Source organism: Populus trichocarpa, chromosome 1, assembly GCF_000002775.5.
Source record: "Populus trichocarpa isolate Nisqually-1 chromosome 1, P.trichocarpa_v4.1, whole genome shotgun sequence".
Taxonomy (NCBI): domain Eukaryota; kingdom Viridiplantae; phylum Streptophyta; class Magnoliopsida; order Malpighiales; family Salicaceae; genus Populus; species Populus trichocarpa.
Genome location: NC_037285.2, coordinates 806,367 through 821,524, shown reverse-complemented (window position 1 = coordinate 821,524; position 15,158 = coordinate 806,367). Strand labels below are relative to the sequence as shown.

Genomic DNA, 15,158 nt, shown 5'->3' with positions numbered 1-15,158 from the left:
CAATAGTAAAAAAAAAAAATCGACAAAAACAATTCTGAAAAAAAAACAAAAAAAGAATAAGACAATTTTGGAATAAAACAAAATAAATGGAAAATTTTTTTGGGGAAAGCTAAAGCTCAATTCTCAATCAGCTAAATATTGAAAAAATAAATTCAACAAAGATAATTAAAAAAAAACATGTGGGAAAACACTGCAGCAAAACAAAAACCATGTGGGAGAAACACTGTAACAATTTACAGTGTTATTTTTGAAAAAACTACGAAACTAAATTCTCAACTAGCTCAATATAAAAAAAAAATCGACAAATACCAGTTTGAAAAAAATCATAAAAAGAAAGAAAAAAAACCATGTAAGGAAATATTGTAGTAATCCACATTGTTTTAAAGAAAAAAAACTACATAACTAAATTCTTAACCAGTTTAATATTTAAAAAAATTTGCAAAGATAATTTTGAACATAAAAATAAAAATTAAAAAAGCAAAAAAAAATGAAGAAGAAGAAGAAGTTAATTTTGAAAAAAAAAACATGTAAAAAAAAAAAAGGAACAAAAGCCAAAAAAATAAAACATGTGAGGAAAGCTTGGAGTTATTGATAATTAACCTCCTTTGAATTTTCTCCTTACTCAAAAATCATCTAAAAAATAAGTAAAATGGGCAAAAAGTTACCTCGTTTGCTCTCCAACCAAACATGATCTAATTGTCAAGAAGGTAAAAAACAGGTGAAAAATAAAACGTTGGATATGTTTAATAAACGTGTAAAAACTAATTTGTAATGATAGGTTATTTCAATATTTTTTCAATAAATATTAAATAATATAATAAATGATGTACATTCGGGAAAAAAAAGAAAATTATTATTAAAAAAAATTTAATATAAATAGTGAAACTTTGTTTTTGACTTTTTTTCAGATCAACTATTTTTTTTAATTTCATTCTGAAAATTTTTACTTAATTTCATCTTTAAATTATTTTACTAGTTAATTAAGTTGTCCTTAAACCAGTTAAATTGACTACATCAAGACAACTTCCACACAAAGTTGGCTTAAGTTAATGGCCACTTAAGCAATGGTTCAAGCCACTTAACAAAAAAAAAAACCCGTATAATAAATAATATATATTTATTAATTATGTTTTATGAAATAAAGATTACCTCCAAATGAATATTGTCCAAAGCCTCACTTGTCACATATACATCAAAATAATAATAAAATATTTTAAAATATTTTAAAATGTTATATTTGTAATTACGTTCAAGATCCCTATTTATATTAAATTAGCTCGGATTCTACACAATTTAATTTTAAAAGGTTTCAAGGTTCACAGTTATATTAGAAATATTACTGAGATATTGATTGTCACATTTATTACTGCACATGACTTAATTCAAGTACCTAAACATGATTACAAATCATAAACTTGATAATCAACCCTCCTGCAATCGTTCCTAATCCCATCATCTTTTCCAGTAGCATTGTGAAGAATTGAGACTGGTTGCTAGCGAAATGGTTCACCACTTTTGAAGTTGCTAGCATCAAATGAAGTAGGAGCTGAAGGGCCGAAGGGAGGCATTGTCTCGTTGCTATCCAAACTGAGTCACAAACGCTCCTGGTATTCTGGCTCCCAACTGGTGAAGTTGCAGGCCCTTGGCTGAAAAGATGACAATGAGCCATACCAAGTAAGCGTGCTCCTGAAATACAACAATCAATATTATTTATTATTTTTTTTGTATTAATTCAGTTGGATTACATCAAATCAGCTTAATTGGTCACTAAAACCTGTTTGAATCAAATTTAACTCAAAATTCAACTCAAATCATGATCTGAATTTCAAGTTTTTAAAGTTAATTTCAAGTTTTTTTTTTGTTCGGGCTAGCTTACGCGCATCTCGATTATTCCCTCGAGATCTTGAAGTTAACAACCATGTAAGTCTCCAATGGCCTTGAGATTTGTGAGACTCGAACTGTTGATATTTGAGGAACAAACCCAAGATTTGACTAATTAAACTACACCCTTTAAAATTACTTGAACACTGTTGTTGATTTTATAGATGGGAGCCATGGAAATGTAGGAAAACATTTTTATGGTATTGAAATGTGGAATCTGACAAAAAAAAATTATAAATAAAATAAATTACAGCAATACTTGAAAAGATAATTTTTCATTCAAATCATATTTCTAAAACATGAAATAAAGATCCACTCAGAATCAGGATAAGGTTTGGATTACAGGTTGAAAATGTCAATCTAGATTTACCTTCAATTTTATTTAAGAATTAAAAAAATATCATTTTAATAAAAAAAATTAAAAAAATTAATGAATTGATGGTTAAGCAAGATTGACTAAGCTAATGAATTGCCCTATATTTTTAATCGCCTTAGCCAATTTTTTTCTCTTCAATTCATCCCATCTAAATTTTAAATCAATCAAATCTCAGGTATACTTGCTAAACCGGTGCATAGTTTACAGCTATGCTCCAAATTACCCAAATGGTACCTCCACAGACCATTTCCCATTGTTTGATCTCCTTATTTCAATTAATTAATTTCTTTTTGATCATTCATCAATCAATTTCCTTAGTTTTATTATCAATTTATTAACTAAAGGTCTTTTTATAATACAAAAAAAGGATCAACTGATCATGTGACCAGGTTCCACTCCACGTGCTCAAGGCCCCATAGGCCTTTTTACACTACTTTTCTTTTCCGCGTTAATTGTTCAAAGGCATCGAACCCCGTGTCACGGCCTATAACCGGTAAATGTCTTCTTCTCATCCCATGTTAATAAAAGAGTAAATTATAAATTAGTCCCTCTATTTTTAAAAAAGAATTAAATAATTTTTCTAGTTTCAAAAACTATTTAATTAGTCTCTTATTAGTGCTAACAAATACTTCATCTACTATTAATTTATTCTAAAAAAATACCTTCTTCTTGTACTTTCTTATTATCAATTTCTTTTCTTCTTGAAGGAAAAAAGTTAAAATTAAAATGGATGAAAAAATTAAGCTATAAATAAATTTGACAATATAAATACTCAGAAGTTACTCATGTAAATCATATCAAAGAGCATAATTGGTTGGAGATCACAAGGTATTTAGTGTAAAATATTTAAATAAGATATACGTATTTTTTTTATTTAGTGTTTTCTTTTAGTATTTATTATATTTTTATGTTTTAGAGCTATATTAATTTGTTATAACTAATTATTTATTGCTCTCATCTCTCAAACAAAAAAAATATTTTTATGGGAAGATACAGTCAAAAAATTTCATGAATTTCATTGCACCCCTTAAAAAAAAAAAATTTAAATGGAAAAAAATAACAAATCATAAGTATATTTAAAAATACATGGACAAATCAATTACATTTATAAACTAGAGGGGTTAATTTATAATCCCCTTCTTTATAAATTATCAAATCTGCATTCAACCGGTTATGAGCGGTAATTATCATCGTATATATATAACCCCTCTATAGATTTTTTATTGCTCCCGTTATTTATTTTCTCTCTCCTCATAAATAATTTCTCAGCTTTTTCTTTAAAAGAGAACAATAAAACAAAAACACTTTTTAAAAAAAAACACTATCTTTTTATTTTTTCATTTGAAATCTTTTGCTTCGAGATAAGGCGATTCATGAAATTTTTTTAATTTGTTAGTATTTTATTTTAGTATTTATTATATTTTTATGTTTTATAGTTATATTAATTTGTTATAACTAATTATTTATTGTTCTCATTTGTCAAACAAAAAAATATTTTTATGAGAAAACACAATCAAAGAATTTCATGAATTTCACTACACCCCTTGGAAAAAACAAAATAAATTTAAATAGAAAAAATAAAAATAAAAATAAATCATAAGTATATTTAAAACTACATGGACAAATCTATTACATTTCTAAACTAGAGGGGCTAATTTATAATTCCCTCCTATATAAATTATCAAATTCGTATAATTACATAACTACCCCTTTATAGATTCCCTATCACTCCCCTCATTTCTTTTCTCTCTCCTCGGAAACGATCTCCCAGCTCTCTTTTTAAATGGCAGCAAAGCAAAAACACCCTTCCTTTTAAAAACCCCCGTCTTTTTGTTTTTTCATTTGAAATCTTTTGCTTCGAGACGAAGAAAAAGAAGAACAGATCGATTCAACTCGCCTTGTCAACTCGGTCTCTCTCCTTCTCTCTACCATTTTCGTGTAGCGATTCAGGTAACGGCTTTTGGTTTTTGGTTTTTATTTTGTTTTTGAATTTTTCTCCTGTTTCGTTACCGAGAAAATTAGTGACTATAATTTGAGATCTATTAGGTTTTTGTTTTTGTTGTTGTTGAGCACAGAAAAATAATTCGAAAAAGTTTTGTAATTTTTTCTGTTTTGAATTCCCCAACCACAATTTTTTTGATTTGTTTATTTTTGGAAACCTTTATCTCTTTCTTTGATCTGCAACTTCTATTTAGCCATTTGTGTCTATTCTTTTACATATTAGTATATAAATACACACAAATTTAACTAACTTTTGAGTATTTTTTCTTGTAATTTTAGCTAATTGTCACGTAATTTCTTATTTAGAAAGTATGATTTGGCTACCTTAATTGTTTCTGTTGGGTGTTTGGCTACCTTAATTGTTTCTGTTTGGTGTTATCATGCTATTTAATTGTATTGCTCACTTTTTAAGTTAATTTTTCTGATAAATGTTCGTTTTAGGGTTTATGTTGCTCTCAAGTGTTCGTCAAAATTAAGGGCTTAGTCTCTTGTTTAGTGAAAATCTGAGGCTCTATGAAAAGGACTAGGTCAAGGCAGTATAAATTTGCATAAAGCCTTTTGTTGTAGTATCTTGAGGCGTGCACAAATTTTGTGTGCAATTGGTTGTTGGATAAATTTAATCTGATTGGTGATTGCTTGCAGTAGCCTTGTTGGTCTTCGGATTGGATACCTGTTAGTAATTATTATTAGGATCGTCCCTTGAATAATTAGTTTGCGTTTTGGTTTTAATCATTTGTCGGCTTTTACTTCAGCTGTGAGCTGCACTTCTTCGGTCCTAGACTGTTGATTGCCAGCTAGGCTGCTATACTCCAGTAATGCTCTATTGGTTGTAAAGGACAGACAATTTTAACTGCAAGTATTATTTATATTTTTATTTGTATCTGATGCATTTCCATGACATCATCCATTGTATCAATCAATGAATCTATATGTACTTGTTATTTAAAATTCCAAAGTACAAGGTTCTTGTTTTTTGTTTTTCATTTTTTGAACTGTTTGGATAGAGTGCACTGATGATTTGTGCTCTGCAGAAAATGTCTCGAGCAGAGGACTTATGGGAGAGGTTAGTAAGGGCTGTGTTAAGGAGGGAAAGAACTGGGACTGATGCACTTGGTCGGCCTGTTGGTGGTATTGCTGGATATGTTCCGTCTTCGCTTACTAATAATAGGGATATAGATGAAATTTTGAGAGCAGCAGATGAAATTCAAGATGGAAATCCAGCTGTGTCTAGAATTTGTATGTATTTTATTTTCTTTTGGTTATGTCACTCTTATTTTGCATGTTTACACCATCTAACCTAGGGTATTTATGCAAATCTCTTAGGGAGAGTGTTAATCATTTTAGCTTAAGTTGATCAGACTTGCTTACATTCTAGCACAACTCAATGCAAAAAAAAAAAAAAAAAAAAAGAAAGAGAAAAGATTTTGGATGAAGAAACTTTTGAACATGAACAATCTAGTCTATCATGATGTAAAATCTGAACTTTAAGTTTAAGAAAAAATTACAAAGTTCATAAACTAATAAGCTGATACTTCAAATCAATTAATTATCAATGTCCCATGCATATGGAATATTTTGCATTTCCTATTCAAGACATAATAATCTAGGCAACTTAGCAAACCACAAGTAATTAAAATAATAAGCTATGAGGTAAGTCGTCAAGCAAATATCAAACCCTTATAAACATGACAAATAGGAGTTTCTATGTTTTGCTTGAATGACTTGTATTCTGCTGTTGATTCTGTTTTCTATTAATGATATGCCCCATATAATCAGCAGAAGCTTTGCGCTCTTGAAGCTACTGTATTTTTTTTAATTATTATTTTACCTGCAGTATGTGAACATGCTTATTCACTTGCACAAAATCTGGATCCTAATAGTGAAGGAAGAGGTGTTCTACAATTCAAGACTGGTTTGATGTCTGTTATCAAGGTATAGCTCTTGTATATGAAGACTTTTGGTCATGTTTACATGTAGAAGATCTTTCAGTTTTGTAGAAAAAAAATTCAGGAAAATACAGTATTACCAGAAGATAGATTTCCAGATAAATGATGAAAGCTATTTTGTAGATGTGCTGAGAAGTTTTTAAATTTGTCTTCTCTTTTCATTATCTATAATAATGATAATTGTACATTCAGGTATTATTTTGATTGGTAGTTTATAATGTTATAGTTATGTTATTCTTTAGATACCTTAACAATTATATTATGTTTGATGCTATTCAATAGCTATTCAATAGTTATTATAGATGTGATGTGTTTTTATATATATATGTCTGCTAATATCATGTGCCTTCTTTGTCCTTTTGAGAAAATTTCAGCAAAAGCTGGCAAAAAGGGAGGGTGGAACCATAGATAGAAGCCAGGATATTGCTCAGCTGCAAGAGTTTTACAAATCCTACAGAGAGAACAACAATGTAGACAAGCTACGAGAAGAAGAAATGCAGTTGAGGGAATCTGGTGCTTTTACTGGAATCCTTGGCGAGTATGTTCCTAAAATAAGAAAGAATTCATTAAAAAATTGAGTCGAACTTTGCCTTTAAACAGCAGAATGCCTTTAATGTCATCCACAATAGTTTGGCTTTCCTTTTATTTTTCTTTTCTTCTCTTTGTCTCCACCTCTCTCCCTCTGTTTATTTTCTCTGCTTCTTTGCCAATTTTTAACATCATTAATTTCATGGAATAGGTACCATAGACATGGTTTGTATTTAAACACTGCTTCTGATTCATAAATGTTTTTTTTTTGTCATTTCTTTAGGTTTAATCAGCATTCATGATATAGTTTTAGTTTCTGTGAATATAAACCTAGATGAGAAGGGGCAGATTTTTATAGTTCTCCAATATGTAATAGTAAGCCCTTGTACTTGGGAGCTTATATGAAGAATTTAACTAGTGATGCTTGATACAGCTGACCCCTATTAGTTTGGAATTGAGGCTTTGTCGTTCATGCTTGGTATTCATTAGAATTGCTGAATGAGGTAGGAATACATTTTTAGTTATATTCTCCACTCAATTCTGGAGGTATCCACTTCATATGCTGTATCTCAGAATGCTCGCCTTTGAGTTTGGACAAACTCTGATCCCTCCCTCCTCTCCAAGAAACAAAAAAAAGTGCCCCATCAAAATGGCTGCCACCATAAATAAGCCCTGTCGCTGAAATTACCTCAGGTGGTAACTGTAGCTCTGCTAATTAATTTGCTGGCTTAATTAATTCATTAGCTCCATTTTCTTGTGTTTCTAAGGTTTCTGGCAGTCCCATAAATTTAGTTTTTGCTACATGCATGTGCACTTTGTTGCCTAGTTTGGAACTATTTATGATTTCTCTTGTTTCACCATGGCATGCTTGGTTTTGATTTGTCAATCCAGGTTGGAGCGGAAGACAGTGAAGAGAAAAAGAGTTTTTGCAACTCTGAAAGTTTTAGGATCTGTACTTGGGCAACTAACAGATGAACTTCCCGAAGAGGTTCGATCTACAGTCTTTTCAAACATAATTCTCTTCATGGCTGCTCATACATTAATTTTTCAGTTACTTATCTTGTGGACTATATCAGGATTATTTTGAGAATTTGAACTTCTATGTTTCTTTCAAGCCACAATTTTTTTTTTCTTCATTCTTTCTCTTTGAAAAGTTAAAATTGCATGCATATGCAACTTCTTTACTCTCTTCTTCCAGGTTGATTTTATTTATTTCCTGCGCCATTTCAACATGTTATGCAATATGTGCTTCGATCTACTTCTCTACTCTCCTGCCTACCACAGTCCCTATGCTATGTTTTTGGTAGAGCTTGGTGCTTCTAAGCCATCTCAGAAATCCAGATAATTCATCCATTGTGGTATTTTCTGTGACATGCTCTGCTTTTGTGAAGTTGTATCCATGGTTGCACTAATTGAAGACATGGAAGGACACTGCAGCATGAGAATATAATTTTGCTTTTCATTTTTGCTCTTTTACTTATTCGTGAAAAGATATTCTTAATGCAACCAACTCTCCACCCCTCCCCTTTTTATGGATACCAATGAATGCTATCATTAATATATGCATTTGTAAAGGTCGTTGGTAATACTTATTTGTGTCTACTGTCAATTAATATGCATGTTGTATTTTGTGCAGCTTAAGCGAATGATCGAATCCGATGCCACCATGACTGAGGACCTTATTGCTTATAACATCATTCCACTGGATGGTCAAACTATGACAAATGCTATTGTTACTTTCCCTGAGGTCAACTAGTTTTATTATTATCCTATGTTCATAATTTGTTAATTGCATAATTTTTCACTCAACATCATTCAAGTGCAGGTACGAGCAGCAGCAACAGCTTTGAAGTATTTCCAGGGCCTGCCGCAATTACCAGATGGTTTTCCTATTCCTGCTACAAGAAGTCTTGATATGCTTGATTTTCTGCACTACATTTTTGGGTTTCAGGTTTGTAATTCCGTGATTATGTGCTGTATGAGGCTATTTCACTTGTGCACTTCCGTAGTTTTTGTTTGTTTTCTCTTGATTCATGCTTCTAAAAGTAGAAATCCACCAATGAAGTGTCAAGCTTGGAGATTGTATGCTTATTTAGAAGCAGAAATTTTATTTGGATGTCTTTTGGATTTGCAATATCCGTAGTTAGTTATTTCTTGATGTTGTATTTGGATGTGATCAGAGCCATATTATATTTTGATGTTTTTGGGGTTCTTACCTGGCTACTACATTTTAATCGGGTAATAATCTGGTTCGGTTGCAATTCTCACTCCTCATTGGTTCACTTAGAATGCAAAGGGAGTTTTAAAACTTGAATTTCGTTCATGAAATAGTAAATTGGGTCTTTGTTCTTTTATTTGGCCCTACCATAATCAATTTTCAGTTGATTCAAAATACACTATAAATGATATGAACAACCATTCTCCCATCTACTTTATCAACAGGGATATCAAAACCCCATGTCATTGTCTTCATTAAGTTCATTAACTGAAAAAGGAGCAAGTTAATTGATTCATAAGGGGAGATAGGCTCTAGGAATATGACTTGTTTAGAGAGGAAAATTAAAAGAAGCAATTGTGGGTTTTTAAATTGGATTCATATTTTTTTGGATGCTGAGAATTCTGTGCTTTGCCCAGCCTCCTATATTTATCTTCCATTCAGAATAGGTGAAAATTATATAAGTTTGGGGGGGGGGGGGTTCAATTCAAAATCACGCTTCTCTACACTACTTTTGCATTCACTTCTTCTAGTGTGTTATGGAATTTTTCTAAGAAATCATTTGGAATAATTTGTTTCTTGCTTCTCATTTGTGAACTTTATGGCTATCAGAAAGACAATGTTTCAAACCAGCGGGAACATGTAGTTCACCTCCTTGCCAATGAACAATCTCGACTTGGTATCCCTGATGCAACCGAACCGGTATGTCTCACATGTTTCTGTTTCATATTTGGGTTAATTTCTGTTTTGGAATTTTAGGATGCTATCCCCAGGTAAATATGAATTTTCCATATCAGATCTTTTTATTAACTCTCCGCTAATTAAATTGCTTCACGTGCAAGTATTTATAGTTCAAAGATTTTAAGTTCTATGAGATCGTTTGGAACTAATGCTGTTTTAGTGTTTACATTTGGCATTGAGTGATTTGATTTTCAGTTTGTTATTTTAATTTATCCTGGACTCTTTGTTCATCTTTTTTGAAAGTACCTTTCATAGTGGCTTTTATCTTCTTAGCCTGCTCTATAGTCACACAGCCTAGCACATGTTATTTGTTGCTTTTAATTTTTTAACAACTGCCCAACAAGGAAAGGATTAAAACTTTGCTTCAATCAATTGCCTTATAGGAAGTTGCTATATTTAAAGGTTCCTTTGCATGGTGGTGGTGAAAATTTGTCAAATAAGTATACCGAAGATAAAGAAATGCTGAAATTTAAAAAAGTATAATTTTGAAATGTGAATTTAGTGTTGTCAAAAGTGAAAGGTGCCCTAAGGCTCCAATGGTGCTAAACACCTGAGGTGTCATAGGCCCACTCGAACAAAATGAGGTGATATACTAAAATAAAATAAAATAATCAAATTTAAAAGCAAAATATCATATTATAGAAAGCCATATCAATGTCTCACTAACTGTTAATTAAGTCTATAACTTTGAAAGATAAAAGAGGATACTAGATAATTTAAATGAGCAAGTAGATTAAATAAGTCTTAAAGATAGATGGAGTTATTTAAGGGTAACTGTTCAACCTTGACAAGTCTAAAAGGAAATAAATTGATAACCGTAGAAGAAATTTAAAAAAATAAAATCAAATTGAAAATCTGGCAGCATTATATAGCTTAAATATTTATAAATGAAGACTGATAAAGAGAAGAAAAGTGTGGTGAAAGTCAGAATAGATAAAAGAAAAGAAGAAATAAACAAAAGAAGATGAATAAAATAATAGTAAAGCATGGAGGTTAGCTGGTTCCATTAAATGTCTCTGCTGTTGAACGGAAAAAGGTGGTCCTCACATGCTACGTGTCAATCCCAGTGACAGTTCTTGGCGAATCTCTTCCTTTTGTTTCTTTTTATAATTTTTAAAAGACAAGAGCCTTGGGTTTCACAATTATACCCTCTAAATAACTATGGGTGGGTGGATAGAAGAATAAGATTAATATAGTCAAAAATGAGAAAAGAAAAGACAAAAATTATTGCCTAGACAGCGCCTCAAGTCCTAGCAACTCTTCTCCAGGCGAGCACCTATTAAATCGCCTTGCTTGGTGGCTCTCTCCTCACCTAGGGTGCCCTAGCTTTGGTGAAGTAACGTTTTGACAACAATGGTTGTGATTGCCATTATACATTTGTTTGCATGCTGTTATTAGCATGAATCATATAAATCTTCCAGTATTTTGTGGCTGATGCTCATTTTCCATTTTCCAATAGTTTGACCATAATAGACGATAACAATTCTTTCAACAAAATAAAGGAACTTGTTTACTTTGTTTTATTCTAATTTATCTGATTAGAAGGGGCCGTAGAAATACTTCAATTGGTATAGGTAAATATTTGCTATTTGAATTTTATAGATAAATATTCCAAGTAAAATATGTGAATTACCTAATTGCATGTTGTTATAGCCAGAATTAGCGTAGAGGACTGGAATTTCTTGGTGTTACTAGTTTTCATCATCATCTCATTGGGTTTTAGATCCTTGTGAATAATTGTCCCTCCCTTGATGGACATGTTCGCATTAGGCTGAGTTGAACCCAAAGTCTGATAGTTTTAGGTGTGATTTGATGTGGGACAAAAAGAGATTTAATGCTAAAGAAGAAAGAAAGGATGAAAATAAGAAGAAGAAGCCAAAAAGAGAAGAAAAAGCCAAAGAATAGAAGAATGAGGTTGGAAAAGTTTACAACTTTACAAATTTTTATTTAATTCATCAAAATTGTCTAACATTTAGAAAAATATGATATAAATACTAAAACCTTAACTAGAATGAACAATTGGGCTTATAGCCCACTAAATAAAATATCTAACAATGACTAAATCAAGCCCAACAAATAAAATCCAATAACACAAGGGTTGAACTATCCTCTATCATTGTAGATCATATAGACATGTAAACAATGTCTCAGGTCTGATGTCTCCATCAACTCTCCTGGGATTGGAAGAACTTTACCCTGTCAAGTATAGTTCAAGGCGGCTGTGATAACGCTTCCAAAGATAAGCATTAAGCTGCTATGATGTCTCTTTGTTAATCCAAATACATTCTGAATTTGGTCCCTAAGCTCATAAATTGAGATTCGTTGAACTTCACCATCCCTGTTAAAAACAACTTGTGCATTCAATATAGTATTAACATATTCCTTTTATGCCAATGATAATGATAATGATAATGGGGTGGTAATATCAAATAGAGCTTCAGGGATAGGTTGTGTTTTATATATAACGAGGTTCTTCATGCCAAAATTATAGCTAATATCAAAGTTTAATGACAATTTAATGATATAACTACTTGATGCAATCATTTGCAAAACTTTGAATGGTCTAACACTACTCACTTGCAATTTATGACTGGTTTTCAAAGGACACCATTCAAGTTTAATCTGTATCATGAAATAATCTCCAAGTACATCATGATACTTATGTAAATCAGCTTGAAATGTGTATCGTTAGTTACTTGCTTGAATATGTCTTATGAACTCTACATGCAAATTATGAACTCTACATGCAAAATACTCAGCTAAATCAGACATTTTAGAGTGAGGAGACAAAGGAGGAATGTCTACTGGCATCCTAGGTATGTGACCATGAACCTTACACGAATGAGAATGTGGAATGAAACACACCTTTGAATCCTGGATGGATATATATTGAACATAACCTAGTGAATCGGGGTCATCCTTATCCTCTTCTTATCATGAATAAAGGGTAAGGATTTAAGGATCTCAATAGATTGCTCAAGACTTATGACATGCTGGATGTCAAGCATCGAGGACAAAGCATTAGGGAGCTTTAAGAGGTTGTTCAAAATCTATGAAATGTTGGATGTCAAGCATAGTGGTGAAGAATCATGAAGCTCAGAATGTTGCTCAAAATCTATGACAAGTTGGGTGTCAAGCATAAAGGTCGAGAAATTAGTGAAGTTAGAATGATAACTATCTTGAAACTCTCCTAACATTGCACTTATCTTTTCAGGCAACTCTATGAGAGAGTCTCCATAAACTTTTACGAATAAAGGAGGCATAACTGATTTTTCATGAACCTCCTTTGCAAACTCTTTTGGACATTTTATGTTAGCTATATTTACCTCCTTTGGTAGTTCCATTAAAGAGTTTCTTGAAATTTCTTTTGCAACTAAACCAGGCACAATATGTTGTTCCTTAACCTCATTTTCAAACTCATTTAGGCTCATTGTATTAAGTTCTTGTTTGTTCACATCCTTTTTTTTTGTTATTATTGCTTGGTCTTGGTGGTAATCCAATGAGTTTGATCTTTCTACCTTTAAAAGCGAAAAAACATGAATTTGATCGACCAGAAATGATGACGTCTAAATCATATATCCATTGCCTCTCTAAAATGACATGTTCTATATCTTTTGAAATGACATCACTCCAAATCTCATCATGATAGTCTAGGAATTTGATAGGGAACAAATATCTCTCTTTGACTGCTATAGAGGTATTATTAACCCATGACACATTATATGGTTTAGGATGGGGAACACGTTTTAAGCCTAAGTGAGCTACAATATTCGAAGATACTGCATGGATACAACTTCCATTATCAATGATAATCTTACATCCTTTATCCCCACACTTGATATAGGTGTGAAAGATAGTAGTTCTTCTTCAGTCTTCAGCTCTCTCGGGTTGTGTTAAGGCATATCTAGCTACAACCAACCTAGTTGTCTCAAACTCTACAATGTTTTGTTCATGATTGGCTTTAAAGATATCACTCAAGGTCGAATCCATGATAGTTGTAAACTTAAAGTTGGATACTAGACGAGTATTTACAAATGCATGCAACACTAACATAAAAATGGAATTGACATCACATACGATTCCTGCAAGTGAAGTCACAATACAACAAATAATAGTAATTCCATTTTTTTTTTAATGTGGAGAGTAATCAAGAACAAAATACACCAATAAAATTTTAAGCTTGCATTGATAGACCTTTAAGTGTAAATAATTAATCAAACACATTGTCACAAGCAAGGACTCGCAATTATCAAAGAAGACTAGATGCTAGATATCAATGATGAAAGAGGTTGATGAGAAAAAAATAACAGATATAAATGTAAGGTGAGATATGTTTTTTAGGCATAAAAAGTAATATTAATGACAACTTTAAATGACACGTGTAAAACCAGAAAAGTAAAACTAAACAAATCAAAAGGTGGAGAAATCATTGAATTTGATCGTAGATGGACCTTCGAATCACGTTGTTGTTGGTGATGTAGTATCATTGACGCAATGGTGTACTGGATGATGTGATCTCCTTTTGCTACCGTGAGTATTTTTTTTTTACCCTGACTCTTATTTTTGACTTTTTTTTTATCAATTTGCTTTTTTGTTATTTTAACTTTTCACTTTTTTTTTTACTTTCTCAACTTTTTTTTAAAAATCAATATAAAAGAAAATAAAAATAAAAGTATAGTAAGACAAGAGATGGAAAATTTGCGGAAACTAACCTATACAATTCCTTTATTCTTCACGTCTATCTTAAGATCTTACTATTGGACACATGCTATGGTTTGAGGTGGAAAACCTGTTGATCTTTGCTGGCTAATGGGTTCTGCCGTGCATGAAAGTTTCTGGCTCTTTTTGGTTTTGATGCTAGTTTGATGGGTTGTTTGGTGATTGGGTTGTTGAGGTGTTATAAATCAGAGGGACTCTGGAGACGATGGTTGTGACAGTGGGTCTTCATCTACTATGATGGTGCTGAATCCAACGTGTGGGTGGCTTCCGTTGTTGTATTGATTTGATTTGTAGGGACTTGGCCCTGTTGATGTTTGGTTGGGTCTTGTTTGCTAAAGTGGCTGGATTTGTGGAGGGTTTGTTGAAGTGGCAAGAAGAGTGGAATAGGGCTTGTGTGGTGGATGAGGCAGGTTGTGGTGATGATTGTGGCTGTGCGGCTGGTTAAGTTGGGTAGAGAAGATGAATACTAACTTTTGTTTTTGGTACTTCTACATTTTTTGTTATTTGATGAAAGCTTCCCATAAAATTTAGAGTTTACGAACTAGATTGAATGTCAAGAATTTTAATAAGTGTATGGATCGTTTAATTGTGAGAACAAGTAAAAAATCATGCTCTAATACCAAAGCTATTGTGGCATAAGAAGAGATTTAGAGCTAAAGAAGAAAGAAAAGAAGAAGCCAAAGAAAAAGAAGAAAAAGCCTAAAAAGAGAAGAATAGAGTTGAAAAAGTTTGCAACTTTGCAATTCTTTAT

General features: G+C 31.9%; 1 protein-coding gene across 3 annotated transcripts in view; it reads left to right on the top strand.

Moving 5' to 3' along the window:
* The first annotated feature begins 4,002 nt into the window (after nt 1-4,002).
* The window catches only part of LOC7460528 (callose synthase 9), a 36,208-nt gene continuing 25,052 nt past the window's right edge, over nt 4,003-15,158 (top strand). Inside the window, exons 1-8 of one of the 3 annotated variants that reach the window (XM_052456865.1) lie at nt 4,003-4,207; nt 5,290-5,494; nt 6,093-6,190; nt 6,579-6,742; nt 7,624-7,720; nt 8,369-8,479; nt 8,558-8,683; nt 9,560-9,649. In XM_052456865.1, coding sequence (XP_052312825.1) covers nt 5,293-5,494; nt 6,093-6,190; nt 6,579-6,742; nt 7,624-7,720; nt 8,369-8,479; nt 8,558-8,683; nt 9,560-9,649 — 888 coding nt within the window. In that variant the 5' untranslated portion in view covers nt 4,003-4,207; nt 5,290-5,292. Of the gene's footprint in view, nt 4,208-5,052; nt 5,071-5,289; nt 5,495-6,092; nt 6,191-6,578; nt 6,743-7,623; nt 7,721-8,368; nt 8,480-8,557; nt 8,684-9,559; nt 9,650-15,158 lie in introns of those variants that run through there. The other 2 variants (XM_024589602.2, XM_052456863.1) reach the window with 2 other exon arrangements.